The sequence below is a fragment of the Chiloscyllium plagiosum genome, chromosome 25 (assembly GCF_004010195.1).
Source record: "Chiloscyllium plagiosum isolate BGI_BamShark_2017 chromosome 25, ASM401019v2, whole genome shotgun sequence".
In the NCBI taxonomy this organism is placed as follows: domain Eukaryota; kingdom Metazoa; phylum Chordata; class Chondrichthyes; order Orectolobiformes; family Hemiscylliidae; genus Chiloscyllium; species Chiloscyllium plagiosum.
In genome coordinates, this window is record NC_057734.1 from 44,977,304 (window position 1) to 44,994,680 (window position 17,377).

The 17,377-nt window shown below is 42.1% G+C and overlaps 1 protein-coding gene across 2 annotated transcripts; it reads right to left on the reverse strand.

The window, feature by feature from the left end:
* Positions 1-87: 87 nt before the first annotated feature.
* Positions 88-9,529, reverse strand: mrpl40 (mitochondrial ribosomal protein L40). Of its 2 annotated transcripts, XM_043716062.1 has the most exons (4): positions 9,375-9,527; positions 6,609-6,692; positions 2,353-2,508; positions 88-486 (listed from the first exon to the last, which is right to left on the reverse strand). In XM_043716062.1, exons 1-4 carry the CDS (start codon positions 9,407-9,409, stop codon positions 177-179), a joined length of 585 nt encoding a protein of 194 aa, XP_043571997.1. In that variant the 5' UTR covers positions 9,410-9,527; the 3' UTR covers positions 88-176. The 2 variants fall into 2 exon arrangements, with proteins under 2 accessions (XP_043571997.1, XP_043571999.1); XM_043716064.1 differs by lacking the exon at positions 6,609-6,692 and having other exon boundaries at positions 9,375-9,529.
* Between the last annotated feature and the right edge of the window lie 7,848 nt (positions 9,530-17,377).

Here is a 17,377-nt window from a genome sequence, read left to right on the forward strand (position 1 = left end):
TAACTATCACAAAAGAAATTACAAACTTATAAAACCTAGCATTCTTCCTAGAAACTTGTAAAATGTGTTAAAAATTAATACTGCAAGTGTTGTTTGACATTTACATGTCAATATTCCCTTTATTTAGAAAAAAATCAGTTTGAAATGCCAAACCACAAGCAAGTATTTAATACATGTCATTGTGTGTAGACTTTAGTGATATCTCTGTATTTTCCATCAGGTGCTTGGTAGTCAGCAATGGGAGGAGTAAACGTGCATCCTTGCAACTCCAATGGAAAGAGTCCTTGGTCCTGTTTAATGGCAGCCTGGTACAACTGTTCTGATTCAAGCCGCAGTTCCTGCAGGGCCTGTTGCTGTGCCTTAATCATGGACTGGATCATTTCAGCTTCTCTATCGTGTTCTTTTTGCTTATAACGTGACCACTCTTTCATCAGAAGTGCTCGCCTCTCACTCTCTTCCATTTTCAACTTAGGAGGATCGCGGACTCTGTAGGCATCACACACAACAAAACTTTATTTGGGCTCTATATGTGCTTAACTTTTAAAAACATGAATATTCACATTGCGGTTTGAGCTGAACCAATGCAATTTCAACATATGCATTCACAAATGTTATTTCTCAGAAATACCATTGAAGTACACTACTACAGATATTTAATTATTTGGAAGTGAAATGACTATTGGGACCAAAATAGTGAACATTTAGTGCACAGCAAGGTTCCACAAACAGTGTGTTAAATGACCTGCCAGTCTACTGTTGATTAAGGAAAGACACCAGAATTCATTCAGAAAAGAAATCAAGCTTTGCATTTGTAAAGTATTTTTCACAAACTTCAGGATGTCTCAAAACAATTTACAACTCATGAAATACTTTTGAAAGGCAGTCACTGTATGAATGCAACAGTCAACTTCCACAAACAGCAATGTGATGATAACCAAATAATCTGCTTCAATAATATTAACTGAAGGTAAATACTGGTCAATATTTCAGTGAGAATTCTATTTCTATTAATTGAAAAACAAATGAGTAGTTATGCCTTCCTTAAAAATAGTACTAAAAACCGATTGATCATTCAGCTGACTGGAATCTTGTGTACCTTATGATCATTGTTACTTGGTTACAATGGACCCTGCATTTTCACTTAATGAATGGACTGAGTGATGCAGAACTTCAAATTATTTTCTTCAAGTTGCCCCTTGGGAGCAGACAGAGTTTCAGTTGAATGGATTATCTGAAGGGCAGCATCTGAATAGAATACAGCTCTACTGATGTCCCACTGAGCTCAAAGCTGGAAGTCGAGATGTACAAAAGTCCTATTTAGTTATAAATTGAGGGTCTGGACCAACTTATCAGTTACTTGTGCCAAACTTCATAGCCATCTGATCTCTGAATTCACTTTTCTGTCTTCACCTGCACTTACTGCCTAAACCCATCTCATCTAAATACAATATCCTCACTCGATTTGATTTTCCCTCTTTCATCTACACCTTGGACCCATTATTCCTCTCTCCTTAGTTCAGGACGTGGATTCATTCAGCTGGAGGAAGATGAACAATGCTGATGGTACAAGACCACTCTTACAAGAAAAAGCGGTCCATGTCTGAGAATTAACTCTTTCAGCCACACAACAAAACAAATCCAACGCTGAAACACAATTGTTCAGAATGAGTATTTACAACTCACTAAAAGAACAAAAACTCTAACCAGCCTTTCAACAGTTGGTTCCCAACACTAAAAGAATTTAACCAAATGTTGGGATTATTCACAAAACATGTGCTGTGTTGCAACAAGACTTCTCCATATATAATTATGGATAAAAAGTGAAATTGTATGAGGTATAAATGTCAGGTATTTATTTGGATTTTGCGGGATATTCATTAGCACGGTGATTGATTTTTGTGTGTGTCAGGTACTTAGTAATGAAAAAGCCTCTTCTACCACCTGCATTGTGAAGCCCAATGTGTGGAATAAATAGATGCTTAAATGTACACTTGTAAGCTCTGAAAATTTTAACAGTTCAACACGGTGGTTCACTATCACCTTTGATGACAATTAGGGATTGGCAATAAATGTTACCCTTGCAAGCAATGCCCAAATCTCAGGAGGGAATTTTTTTTTTTTTTTAAAAGTGGCCTTTCCTACAGGCTAACTTTGTCCTAAGCATTGGCATGTATGCCATTTTAAATGTTTAGAAGTTGAACTTCTATTTATGTTATGAGTTTAAAATTATTATGAGAAAACAAAACAACCACAAAGGAGCCTAATTTCCTGACCAAACCAGTATATTCAGAGAAGGTCATTTTGCCTTTTGGAACTATATAATCCTTTAGATTTCTGTCGCATACCACAAACCTTGATTCATCAAGTAACTTCGTTGGAGTGTTAAAATCTTCAATTGGGATCAGCTCCGGGGGAACACGTTCCAACTTCTTTAGTCTTTTTCGCAGGCGGTCTCTCGCTGCCTGTTCTCTTTTGGGATCTATTTTCTTCTTTTTCTTGGGTTCAGCTCTGCAAAACAATTGCTTGCAACATTGAGGCATTAACATTGGCTACACCTTCCTCGCACAGGTGTCAGTCCGTGGCACAACACCCTTTGATGCAATGATTTCAGGATGAGATTCAAAGGGGAGATATAATTTTCATGCCTTTTCAATATTTTGTTTTTATAATGCCCCTTCTGTTCCCAAGCCAAATGCACTGGTTTTATTCAGCTAACCTGTATGTTTTGCTTTCTGATCTCTGCAAATGAATGAAATTGCTGCAAAGTGATTGACAGCAGGCTGGTTTATATTTTCCATCTCATTTCCAAAGATGCATAGTCATTATTTTTCTCTCTCAAAATGGGCCAGGTTAGAACCCTTAAATAAGTTAAACGTGCATCATTTTAGATTTCCAGCAACCTCAGAATTTTACATTATTACAGAGCAATATTAGTTATTTCACAGAATAGAATAGAATCCCTTCAGTGTGGAAACAGCCCATTTGGCCCAACAAGTCTACACCAACCCTCCGAAGAGTAACCCACCCCAAACTCATTCCCCTAGCCTATTTGTCTGTATTTACCCCTGACTAATGCACTTACCCTACACGTCCCTGAACATTGTGGGGAATTTAGCATGGTCAGTTCACACAACCTGCACATCTCTGGATTGTGGGAGGAAACTGGAACACCTGGGAGGAAACCCTTGCAGACACGGAGAATTTGCCTGAGGCTGGAATCGAATGTGGGTCCTTGGCGCTGTGAGGCAGCAGGGCTAGCCACTGTGCTGTCCTACTTCAGTTATTCTTCAGAATCTAATGTGCAAAGTATACTTTTTTTGTACTAATTTATCCATTCAAACACTAACTACTGAAGGTGATGATTCAGGCAGCTTTAATGATTTCAAACTTGACAAATAGAAACTCATACATAGATTCTTCTTCACTGAATGTTTTTGCCTATTATTTAGGTGTTTATTATTCAGGTATTTATTCAAGAGTTACCTTTAATGTAATAAAGTGTCCCAGGGCATTTCACAGGGAAAGGCAGTAGTAGTAATCACTACTAATGAAGAAGTTAAATTGATAAATCTGAATTAAGAAGCGGTCTAATGGTGATCATGGAACCACTCTTGTTTGTTGTTAAAAACCCATCCGGTTCACTAATGTCCTTCAAGGAAGTATGTTCTGCTGTCCTTACCTGGTTTGTTTATATTTCACTCCAGACCCACAGCAAGTGGCTGACTCATAACTGCCTTCTGAAACAATGTGGCAAGTCACCAATTGTATCAAATTGCTACAGACTCGAATGAAAGGAATGAACGCAGTTGGATGACACAGCATTAACCTGGATGCCAGAAACAACAATGGCAAGTAGAATCCTATTGACCCTGCAAAGTCCTCCTTGCTAACATCCAATGGCTTGTGACAAAATTGGGTAAGCTGACCCACAGATTGGCCATGTAACAGTCTGATATAGTGATAGGCACCGAATCTCATCTTACAACATCCCAGACAATCCACTCATGTTCCACCAACAGGACAGACCAGAGTTTGATGTCACAGTAGTATACACTCAGGAGGGAGTTGTCCTGGGAGCCCTCAACATTAATTCCAGACCCCAACATCATGACAAACATGGACAAAGGAACCTCCTAATTACCTCCTACTGCATGAGCACTAACTGAAAGAAGCACGGAGGGTAGCAAACTCACAGAAAGTACTCCGGATGGGGGACTTCGATGTCCGTGAGAAAGACAGCCTCAGTAGCACCATCACCAATCAGGTTGGCTGAGTCCTAAAGGACACAGTTGCTAGACTGTGTATGTGGCAGGTACTGTGGGAATCGATAAAAGGGAAAAATCCACGTGTCCTCATTCGCACCAATTTAACTGTTGCAGATGCAGTGGTGTGACCACAATGTAGTCATTGCGGAGTCTTCATAGTAAGGATACCCTCCATCATGGTGACACTATCTTTGAGCTAAATGGTATATATTTTGAACAGATTTCACAACTTCAAACTGGGAATCAGGAGGTGATTGAGGCCTTTAGCAGCAGGATAATTTTGTTTAATCACATTTTGGAGCCTCATGACCTGGCATTCCCCACTCCCAACAATACAATTGCTTATAAACCTGGGATCAACTCTAGTTTACTGAAGAATGCAGCAGGGTATGCCAGGAATGTTATCAAACATGTCTAAAAATGAGGAAATAACCTGGTGAACTCAGGACTATTCTATGCTAAAACAGCAGAATCAACAAACAACAGATAAAGACTGACTCTACGAGTAGTGATACCACAACAACTAGTTCATATCTAAGCTCTGCAGTGCTGCCACATCCAGCTGTAAATGGTGGTGGACAATTAAAATAACTCATTGGAGGAGGAATAGAGTCACAAATATTCCCATGTTCAATGATGGGGAGCCTAGCACATCAGGCCAAAAGACAAGGCCCCAGTATTTGTAACAATCTTCAGTCAGAAGTGCCAAGTGGATGATCCATCTCAGCCTCCTCTAGAGGTCATCAGCATTATAGGCATTTCAGTTAATTCCATGCAATATCGAGAAATTATTGAAGGTACTGAATATTGTAAAGGCTATGGGGCCTGGCTGCATTCCAGCATTGGTACTGAAGACACATGCTTCAGACTTAAATGTGACTCTAGTCATGCTGTTCCAGTACAGATATGACACCGACTCTGACCCTACACAGTGGAAAATTGTCTAGCTTTTCCATGCTGGCAATAAGCAGGATTAGAGTCAAGATTAGAGTGGTGCTGGAAAAGCACAGCAGGCCAGGCAGCATTCGAGGAGCAGGAAAAATCGACATTTCGGCAGGAGTCCTTCATCGGGAAGTGGACGATTTTCCTGCTCCTCGGATGCTGCCTGACCTGCTGTGCTTTTCCAGGACCAAGCTAATCTTGACTCTAATCGCCAACATCTGCAGTCCTCACTTTCACCTAATAAGCAGGATGAAACAACCTGGCCAACTACTGCCCTATCAGTTTACACTCAACCATCAGCAAAGTGATGGAAGGGATCTTTGGCGGTGCAATCAAGTTCACTTGCCCAGCAGTGATCTGCTCCCTGACGTTCAATTTGGGTTCTACCAGGATCACTGAGCTCCAGACCTCATTACAGCCCAGGTCCAAATGTGGTCAGAAGATTTAAACCCAAGAGGTGAGTCGAAAGTGTCTGTCCTTGATATCAAAGTAGTGTGTTTTTCCTTGGAGCGTCAGAGCCAGAGGGGTGACTTTATTGAGGTTTATAAAATCATGAGGGGCATAATCTTTTCCCTGGGGTGGGGGAGTCCAGAACTACAGGGCACAGGTTTAGGGTGAGAGGGGAAGATTTAAAGGGGACCTATGGGGCAGCTTTTTCCACACAAAGGATGGTGCATGTATGAAATGAGCTGCCAGAGGAAGTAGTGGAGATTGGTACAATTAGAACATAGGCATGTGGACATGTATATGAATAGGAAGGGTTTAGTGGGATATGGGCCAAGTGCTGGCAAATGAGACTAGATTAATTTAGGATATCTGGTCGGTATGGACGAGTTGGACTGAAGGGTCTGTTTCCGCACTGTATATCTCTATGACCCAATGTGGTACCAAGGAACAGTAGCGAAACCGTTCTCAAATGGGAATCCTGGAAAGCATCACTCTGTAGAATCACACTCAGTCCAAAGGAAGATGATTATCTTTCTGGAGGTCAGTCATCTCAGTCCCAGAACATCACTACAAGAGTTCCTCAGGCTCTAGATAGTTTCTAATCAACATGTTCAGAGATGCTACTACATACCTCTGGAGCAGGTGGGATTTGAACCCAGGCCTTCTGGATCAGAGGCAGGAACACTATACTGCATCACAGGGCCCATACCTTCCTCAAGGTCTAGTGTCCTAGCCCCAACCATCTTTAGGGACTGGCAAACAAATGCTGGCCAATCAGCAAAACCCACATCCCACAAATTAATGTAAAGAAGCTGCTTTATCAATGATTGCCCCTCCATTATAAAGGCAAGAAAATGGGATGTTCTCTGATGACTGCACAATGTTCAGCACCAATTGCATTTTCCAAATCAACACATGCAGGAAGATCGCAGCTTGTCTTAATATTTACTGTACCTCATTGGTAAGGATGCTCTGAGTCCCAAGAGGGATATCTGCCAGTGACTATCCCGAACAGAAGCATTCCATACTGCACGAGGACTGGAAGAGAAGGAAAGATATTGTTCTGGGTTTCAGATGAGATCTACACATTTGATTGTTGCTTCAACAAGTCAATACCTCCTAACAGCTGTATCTAACTGAGACAATATGAATGGAGAAAATGAAAAACTGGCCCAGGGGAACCCAGGGGAAAAAATGTGACTGCTTTAAGCAATTGTATCTCAACAACATAGTTCTGTCAACATACAAACACAGATGACACTGGGCTCTGCCCATTCTCTGCCAACAATGTCAAATCCACATTCATTAATGTGTTGTTAGATTACTTGTCTCAATAAGGTAGAACATTTCTCTAACAGCAGCAAAGATTATTCAGGCCTAGGCAAAAGTCCAGCATCCCAGTTCCAGTTTCATCTCTCTCTTGCGGTACTTTGCAGTCTCCTGGTTGATCTGGAGCTAAGATTCAAACTTTATCCTTTGCCAACAATTATATAACCTCCTCTGCATCACTTGTCCAACTCAATCTGTGCCTTAACCTTCCCTCTTACTTTAGTTGCTTGAAGGCTCAGTTCTCATGCTTTGTTCTAAGTCCATCTCTTTTGTTCCACTTTTTATAAACTTGCCTCCCTCTCATCTCCAACAAATTTAATAATTCTGTTCTCCTTTAGAATATTCCACTTACTTAGTTCACAGGAAGTCTCATCATTCTTTCCATCCAACAGTGAAAAATCTCGATCCTGAAGCTTCCTCTCATTACTTACTTTCCCCCCTTCAAAAATCTGCTCAAAAGGGCAGATTTAGGGCAATGAATTCAGGCACCTCCAACAGTCATAGAGATGTACAGCATGGAAACAGACCCTTCGGTCCAACCTGTCCATGCCAACCAGATATCCCAACCCAATCCAGTCCGACGCGGCCTATATCCCTCCAAACCCTTTCTATTCATATACCCATCCAAATGCCTCTTAAATGTTGCAAATAGCCCCAGCCTGTTCAGCCTCTCCCTATAGCTCAAATCCTCCAACCCTGGCAACATCCTTGTAAAACTTTTCTGACCTTTCAAGTTTCACAACATCTTTCCGATAGGAAGGAGACCAGAATTGCACGCAATATTCCAACAGTGGCCTAACCAGTGTCCTGTACAGCCGCAACTTGACCTCCCAACTCTTGTACTCAATACTCTGACCAATAAAGGAAAGCATACCAAATGCCTTCTTCACTATCCTATCTACCTATATGTCATTGTAGCTCTCTTGCTACCTCATTCATGGGTTGCCAATTCAAATGCTATTTCAGAGGCATGAGGCAAGAACTCAAGCTGACCATCCAGTGTACTAGTGAAGGAACGCTGCCTTTTCCATGACAAATTGAGACAGCTGGGCTGAAACTAATGCAAAAAGATGGCACTGATGACTCAACAGGTTATGATCTGAAATAACTGAACTCAATGTTCTGAAGGCTGTAAATTATCCAGTTGACAGATGAGTTGCTTTTCCTAATGCATAAGCCTCACTGGAACAATGCAGTAAGTCAAAGGTAGAAATGAGAGCAAGTGGAATTAAAGTGAAAGGCCACCAAAAGCTGTGGGTCAGACAAAATGGTCACCCAACCTGAATGTTTGGTCTTTCAAATCCACTCAACCCTTGCTCAAGATCTTGGTTTTCATTGTAGTATGGTAGTACGCTGGCAAGGTCTGCATTTGTTTCCCATTCCTTGTTGCCCTTGACTTAATTGGTTCTCAAGGCCAATTCAGAGGCAGTTAAGAGTCAGTCACATTGCTGAGAGTCTGGAGTCACATGCAAGTCTTCTTTTCCTGAACAATCATCGATTTTTATTTTGTCACCACAAGGTCAGATTTATGGTGAAATTTGAAATCAACATCTACCACAGCAGGATTGAACCCCTGTCCCCAGAAAATTAGTTCTGGATTACTGGACCAGCGAGATGGGAGACACAGGAGAGGTGCTGGCTTAGTGGCATTATCACTAGACTATTAATTCAGAGACCCAGATAGTGTTCTAGCGACCTGGGTTTAAATTCTACCATGGCTGATGGTAAATTTTGCAACATCTGGTATGGAGAGACTAATAACGACCAAGAAACCATTGTGGATTGTCAGGGAAAAAAAAAGTCTGGTTCACTAATGTCCTTTAGGGAAAGAAACTGCCATTCTTACCTGATTTGGCCTATATGTCACTTCAGGTCCACAGAAATGTGGTGGACTCTTATCTACCCTCTGGGATGGGTAATAAATGATGGCCTAGCCAGAGAAGCCTACATCCCATGAACAAATGAAAAAAAAAAGTGACATTCTTACACACCATTGCCTCCATGACAGTTTTCTCCGTCTGATGAAAGGCCACAGATCTGAAAGGTTAACTCTGCTTCTCTCCTGTTGTATATTTCCAGTATTTTCTGCTTTGATTTCAGATTCGTAACAGTCACAGAGTCCTATTTCCTGGTTATCTGCTTGCTGTTTGTGAAATCAAGTTGGGCCATATGTGGCACAACCTAAACTTCATCAGTTGTGACTCTTCAATTGGGACTCCAAAGACTGTGGTGGGCGCTATATAAATGCAAATGATTTCATTTACTTTATGGGCCTTTGCCTACACATGGGCTTGACACTAAAGGCTGGTGAAATGGCCTCACAATCCTCCCAGAGAGAGGCCACTTCACTGACCCAAAGCCTCTCCCATCCCAAACCTAGTACATACTTACATCAGGCCAAAGGCCGGCCGCACTCCCCACGACATATTCTCCGTGTGAAGCCAGCACCTCCTCCGCTCACTCCCTCCACCTTTCACCAACCCTCTCAACCCCAGTGCCAGCCTCCGTCTCCACTCACACTCGAGTCATTTTCAGCGACGCACCAGCACCAGCGTTTCATGGTCACGGAAACACGGTCCGACTGGAGTGCAACGTTCATGCAGAATGTTCCGAGTCCACCCAAGATTCTCAGCAAAAGCTGGGGTTGTTGCAAAATTGAACTGCTGTTCTTAAGATCATTATGTCAATTATATTATGAACCAGACGATGCTTTTTTGTTTGGCGAAGCGGTGGCATTTCGATTATGTCACTGGATTTCAAAGTCCCTGACCAATGACTGGGCATAGAAACAGGAAATGCTGGAGAAACTCAGCAGGTCTGGCAGTGGAGAGAAAACAGAGTTAACGTTTGGAGTCCAACCTATGTTTGCAGTAATTTGTTTTGGGTTTGAATATAAAGTTATGGGTTTGAATCCCACACAGTGGATGACAAAATCTGACTTCAATAAGAATATGGAATTAAAAGGCAGCCTAAAATCTCACTTGGTTCACTGATGCCATTTATGGAATTTACTATCTTTATGCCATGGAGAATATGGGCAAGGAAACATTCTGATTCCCCCACCAGTTGAAGCAGTATTCCTTCAGGTTGACCACCAATTCTATTATGCGTTAGGGAACTTCAATACTGATCACAAAGAGTTGGCCTAGCCCAAAAGGACGTAACTGCTAGACTGGGTCTGCCTGAGGTAGTGATGGAAAATGTCAGTGCCAATAGGACTGCGCACAGATGCTGTGGACACGAAGTTCCGTTATTACATTGAGTGTACCTTCTATTTTGGCAGTGCTCATTGGGACAGATTTTGAATTGATTGAAACTGGGTAATCATGAGAGGCCATAACCAGAAGAAGAATTGTATCCAATCCACATGGCCCAGCATATTCTGCCAATACTATCAAGCTGGGAGAGCAGTCCTGGTTCAATAAAGTCTGCAGGAAGACATGCCAGGAACAATATCAGATATGCCTAAAAATGAGATGAAGCTGTATCACAGGACTACTTGCTTGCCAAGTAGTGGGTGCAGCATGCAACAGGCAGGAGAACTCCTCTGCAGTTTTGCCAGATCCAGTTGTGACTGGTATTGAATAATTAAACAAGGCAATGTTCTAGTGATATTATTAAATGCAAGGGTAAGGGTGTAGGTATTAGTCGGATGCACTTCAGAGGGTCAGCATGGGCTCGATGGGCTGAATAATCTGCTTCCACACTGCAGGACGTCTATGGAGGCAGCGCAGTGGCTCAGTGGTTAGCACTGCTGCCTCACAGCACTAGGACTGTCGGAGCATCTGTTCACTCTGAGAGTTGGCTCTGAGGGAGATGGATCATTGTTAATTCAGTCACAGGATGTCGGCGTTGCTGAGTATTTCTTTCCCATCCTTAATTGCCCAGAGGGCAGTTAAGGATCAACCACTTTGCTGTGGGTCTGGAATCACATGTAGACTAGACCAGGTAGGAAGGCAGTTCCTTTTCCTAAGGGGCATTCATGAACCAGATGGGCTTTTCCTGATAATCAACAAATCACAGGGCATCACAGGGTCATACAGCATGGAAACAGATCCTTCGGTCCAACCAGTCCGTGCTGAACATAATCCCAAAACAAACTAGTCCCACCTGCATCCTCGTGGTCCGTAACCCTCTAAACCTTTCCTATCCACGTACTTATCCAAAAATCTTTTAAATATTGTAATTGTACCCATATTCACTGTTTCCTCAGGAAGTTCATTCCACATGCGAACCACCCTCTGTCTAAAATATTTGTCCCTCTTGTCTTTAAATCTCTCTCTTCTCACCTTAAAAACTTGCCCTCTAGTCTTGAAATCCCCCATCCAGGGAAAAGACAACTACCATTAACTCTGTCTGTACCCATCATTATTTTATAAACTTCCATCAGGTCACCTTTCAACCTCCGACACTCCAGTGAAAAAAAGTCCCAGCCTTCCTTTATAACTCAAATCCTCCACACCCAGCAACATCTCTCAGAATTTGCCAAAGATAGGGAAGCATTAGACCATATCCTTTTAAACCCTTCCTATTCATATACCCATCCAGACGCCTTTTACATGTTGTAAATGTACCAGCATTCACCATCTCCTTGGGCAGCTCATTCTATACACGCACCATCCTCTGCATGAAATAGTTGCCCCTTAGGTCCCTTTCATGTATCTTTCCCCTCTTACCTGAAAGTTTACCTTATCCCTACCCTGGGATAAAGACCTTGGCTATTCACCCTATCCATGTCCCTCATAATTTTATAAACCTCTATATGGTCACTCTTCATCCTGCAATGTTCCAGGGAAAATAACCCTAGCCCATTCAGCCTCTCTCTATACCTCAAGCTCTCCAACCCCAAAAACATCTTTGAAAACCTCTTCTGCATCCTTTCAAGTTTAACAACATTCTTCCCTCTATCAGAGATACCAAAACTGAACGCAGTAATCCAGAAGTGGGCTCACCAATGTTCCCAAATCCTATACTTTATGCACTGACCAATAAAGGCAAGTGTACCAAATGCCTTCTTCCCCATCCAGTCTACCTGCAACTTTGCCTTCAAGAAACTATGAGGCTGCACCCCAAGGTTAGGCAACACTTCTCAGGAATCTACCATTAAGTGTATATGTCTTGCCCTTACCAAAATTCAACACCTCACATTTATTTTAATTAAACTTTATCTGCTGCTCCTCAGTCCATCTGATCAAGGTCCTGTTGTACTCGGAGATAACACTGTTCACTACATCACCCGTTTTGGTGTCCTCTGCAAACTTTCTAACTATTCCTCCTATATTCACATCCAAATCATTTATATAAATGGCATCTAGTTCCTATTTGTTTAGTCTCTTTTTCACTTCTGCATAATAAAATTCAGTCATTGTTTTTACCACCATAATAAAATTCCATCCTGTTGTTAAGGAACATTTACAGCTTTATGTATATTTTCATGACTAATCATCAGATTAACTAAAATAAAATTAAACATATGGGCCTCAAGTCAGGTTTCATTCTATTATCGGTTTGTCCAGCAATACCATCAGCCAGGTTCATAACATACACCGTAAGATTACAATGCATCTGTATATCCCACACAAGATCATTCCCCAAAACAGCATGAAATTTATTTTCCAAAATTTGATTCATGTTCATTATTAGATTCTTAATTCCAGATGTTGTTTTGCCTCAAATTCCACCATCAGCCATGGCAAGATTTGATTCCAGGTCCCCAGACATCTGGGTTCGATTCCAGCATTGGTGACTGTGTAGAGTTTGCACATTGTCCCCGCGTCTGCCTGGGTTTCCTCCCACAGTCTAAAGATGTGCAGGTTAGGTGGGTTGCCTGTGCTAAATTGCTCACAGTGTCCAGGAATGTGTAAATTAGGTGGATTAGCTGTGGGAAATACAGGCTTACCAGGATAGGGTGGTGGGAGGTGAGTCTGGATGGGATCCTCTTTGGATAGTTGATATGGACTTGTTGGGCTGAATGGCTTGTTTCCACACTGTAGGGATTCTATGGAACTAACAGAAACTGCAAGTTCCACAAATATCCTGATCCAAAATGATGGGGGAGCCTGGCACAGCCAGACATACTGAGTAGATCATCCATCTTGGCCCTCTCCTAAGGTCACCAGGATCACAGGGACCACTCTTCAACCAATTCCATTCATCCATATAATATCAAGAAATTCCAGAAGACACTGGATGCTACAAAAGCTATTGCAGCATACAGAGCTACAATATTCCAACAGTACTGAACTGAATAATAGTGAAGACTTCTGCTCCAGAACTACATCTATAATTATCTAGCTTCCAATACAGTTACAACACTGACAATTGTCTCATGATGTTGCAAATTGGCCAGGTACATCCTGTGCAGAAAAAGCAGGACAAATACATCCCGGCTAATTAATGCCCTGTAGTCTACTCTCAGTCATCAGCAAAGTGATGACAGAGATTGTTAACATTGGTAACAAGTGGGACTTGCAAAGGAAAAACCTGCTCACTGAAGCTTAGGTTGGCTTCTGCCAGGGTCACTTGGCTCCTCACCTCATTATGGCCTTGTCCAAACATAGAAATAACAGCTGAACTCCAGAGGTTAGGTGAAATTTGTTGCCCATAACATCTAGGTAGCATTCAACCAGGTATCAAGAAGCCCAAGCAAAGCTGGAATCAGTGGGAATTGGGGGAAAGCTTTCTGCTGGTTTTAGACATACCTGGCTCAAAGGAAGATAGTTGTGGAGGTTGAGGTCCATTATCTCAGCTCCAGGATATGTCTGCAAGACTTCTTCAGGGTAGTCTCCTAGGCCTGACCATCTTCAGTTGCTTCATCAATAAACTTCCCTCCATCATAAGGTTAGAAGTGGATAATTGTGATTATTGCACAATGTTCAGCACCTTTCATGACTCCTCAGATACTGAAGCTGTTCATTTTCATATACAGCAAAACCTGGATACCAACTACTCTTGGGCTGATTCACAGCACACAAATGCAAGACAATGACCATTTTCAACAAGACAGAATCTAATCATTAAACAAAATAAAATGAAAGAACTGCAGATGCTGGAAATCAGAAACAAAATCAGAACTTGATGGAAAATCTTAGCAGTTCTGGTAGTATCTGTGGAGAGAAAGCAGAGTTAACATTTCCAGATCCAGTGATATTTGTTCAGAACTGATTGTCACCCTGAAAATATGCTGAAGATGGGATGCGGGGGTGGGTGGAGAGGAATAAACGATAGGTAGAGATGGAACCCAGAGAGAGAGAACAACAGTTAGGTAGACAAAGGAGTAGGTAAAGGTTAGCCTGGAGGAATCAATTGTTGCTAATGGGGATCATTAGGAGCTGACCGTGGGATGGTTGTGGTACCAGCCCGTGTGAGGACAAGGCCTGGTGTGTGGGGGTTGAGAGAAGGATATGGGAAAAAGCACTCAGGCCTGAAACTTAGTTGAACCTGACATTGAGTCCTGAAGGTTGCAGGGTCTTCATGGGGAAAGTAATATGCTGTTCTTCCAGATCTTGGGTTATTATGTTGGTCATCCGTATTTCAGATGAAATCTACTCTTTCTAGTGAATGGGAGAAAGTGAGGACTGCAAATGCTGGGGATCAGAGTTGAGAGTGTGGAATTCCTGATGAAGGGCTTATGCCCGAAACGTCGATTCTCCTGCTCATCGGATACTGCCTGACCTGCTGTGCTTTTCCAGTACCACACTCTCGACTCTTTCTAGTAACTGTAAAATATCTCAATAAGATACTATTTTCAAGAGCAAGGGAACTATTCCTGATACTTTAGACAATATTTAACCCTCAAACGACATCATTTAAAAAAATCACATTGTTGCCTGTGGCAGCTGACTGAATGTTTCCTACATTGCAATAGTGACCACCATTTATGATTCCTCACACTCTGAAGCAGTGTATGTCCAAATGTAACAAGATCTGACAATGTCCAGCCTTAGGCTGACAAGTCATAAGTAATGTTCCCCTCACTATCAACATCCTGGGGGTTATCATTGACCAGAAACTTAACTGGACTCACTTTACAAATATAACGACTGCAACAGCAGGTCAGATGATAGAAATACTGCAAAGAGTAACTCACCTCCTGACTCCCCAAAGCCTGTCCACCATCTATAAGTGATGGAATACTCCCTACTCGTCTGGATGAGTCCAGCTCCAATAACACTCAAGAAGCTTGACATCCTCCAGGACAAAGCAGCCCACTCGATTGGCACCTCATCCACAAACATTCAGTCACTTTACCATCGACTTGATAACAGCATTGTGTGCTATCTACAACATGGATTTCAGAAGTTCACGAAAGATCTTTAGACAGCACCTTTCAAACCCACAACCACTTCCATCTAGAACGACAAGGGCAGCAGATATGTGGGAACACCACCATGTCCCAGACACCCATTACCCTGACTTAGAAGAATTGTTGTTTCTTCACTGTCACTGTGTCAAAATCCTACAATTCCCTCCCTGATGGCATTGTGTATGCACCTACAGCACATCCACTGCAGCAGTTCAAGAAGGCAGCCGACCACTACTCTCCAGGCATGGGCAATAATTGCTGGTCCATGATCTATGAGTTAAAAAGAAAAAGTATTTAATTAGCTGGAATGTGCTTTGGAATATCTGGTGGGTCATGAAAAACACTATATAAATGCAGGTCTTTCTTTTAGTGAAACAATTTGTTAGGTTCTTTTCCTGAGGTTTCACACACGAGATGCAATTTGGACACACCAACTTCTGCAAACAATTAAAGTTTATTAAAGCCTGTACAAGCTAGGTACCCCCTTTGACACTCTCTGCAGGCCTGCGAAGTCAAGTCAAAAAAGGCCCCCAACAAAGGATACACATCCCCTTTATACAGGTCACTTGGTAATGCTTACAGGTATTCCAACCATTCCTCACCCCATAACCACATGTTACCCCAGGTACAATGGTAAGATGAGGTCATTCTCGGAGATAATGTAACTGGAAATGCCCTAATATGAAAACAATTTCCTGACTCTGTGATTCCCCAAAACAATGCAGGTGTGATGTGCTTCAGTATCAGGGGATGATCACGCAAACAAACTTGATTGGCTGGGGATGGCTATGAAAGCATATCTGAATGGAAGGGACTGAATGAGAGTTTAATCTGATAATAGCAGTAGAATAGTAGTAAATGACTGCCCAAATGAAGTATGAATTACAATAGATAGTCATCCTGCATGCTATCTGTGAGTCAGAAAGTTGCCCCCACCCACTTCCAGAACGTTCAGCTTCTTGGAGAAAGACAGGACAGGACATTACATTAATGTCCAGAGAGATAGTACAATTTAATCTTTTAATATTACACTCCACCTTTTATCATCCCACGATAATCACCGAGATGACACTAGCAGCTTTCATAAGACAGCCAGTTTTTAAGCAAGTTATTGACACACAACATGCAATGATTATAACAACAAAAATTACTAGTCCATGCATTGGATAGGATCTCCAGGATCCTCCCATATGGAAAAAAGTTCACAAGTAAAGTTCTTAAATCCACAGTCCTTAGTGACCACTCCACCCCCTCCAAGTCGAGTGGAAACAAGTAGTTCTCTAAAATCTCCTTCAGTAAAGTCCAACCTAAAAACAAAATCCAGTCTGTCCTTCTGCATCACTCCACGGAGAAATCTGAATGCTTGGATAAGCGCAGTTAAATACTTAACAAAACTGACAAGACTTTCATCCTTGCAGAGATGCTTCAGACGGATGATACCAGTGCATCTGAGTGTGCAGTGCAGCAGCTGCAGCTGCAGCAGCAGGCGAGGTAAACACAGCATTCTTTGCTGCTTCTGCTCCCGCTCTGTTGTCAAATGTAACAAAGCCAAATGGCTGTTGTGATGTTACCTTGATCAATGAACCTTCATATCCCTTAAATGATCGAAAGAGAAGATAAAACTCATGTAGTTAATGTCCATAGGATGGCCACTGACAAAAAGTATACGCACCTCCTCTTCACTATTGTTAGCTTCTTCACTTTTTGTGCTCAAGACTGGGGAACTGATTGAATCTGTTGGATCAGGTTGTGGAGAAGAGGATGATGGTTCGAAGGCATGATTTACCGATGAATGGAGAAACTCTAGAGACGATGTTAGCTGCTGAAAGTATCTTTGCATTTCCTCTCTCATTCCTTCCTTGCCAAGGTGGTTATCATATGAAGACAGTCACACATTTAACTACACTAAATTTTAAGACCATAAGACATAGGAGTGGAAGTAAGGCCATTCAGCCCATCGAGTCCACTCTGCCATTTAATCATGGCTGATGGGCATTTCAACTCCACTTACCAGCATTCTCCCTCTAGCCCTTAATTCCTTGTGACATCAAGAATTTATCAATCTCTGCCTTGAAGCCATTTAGCGTCC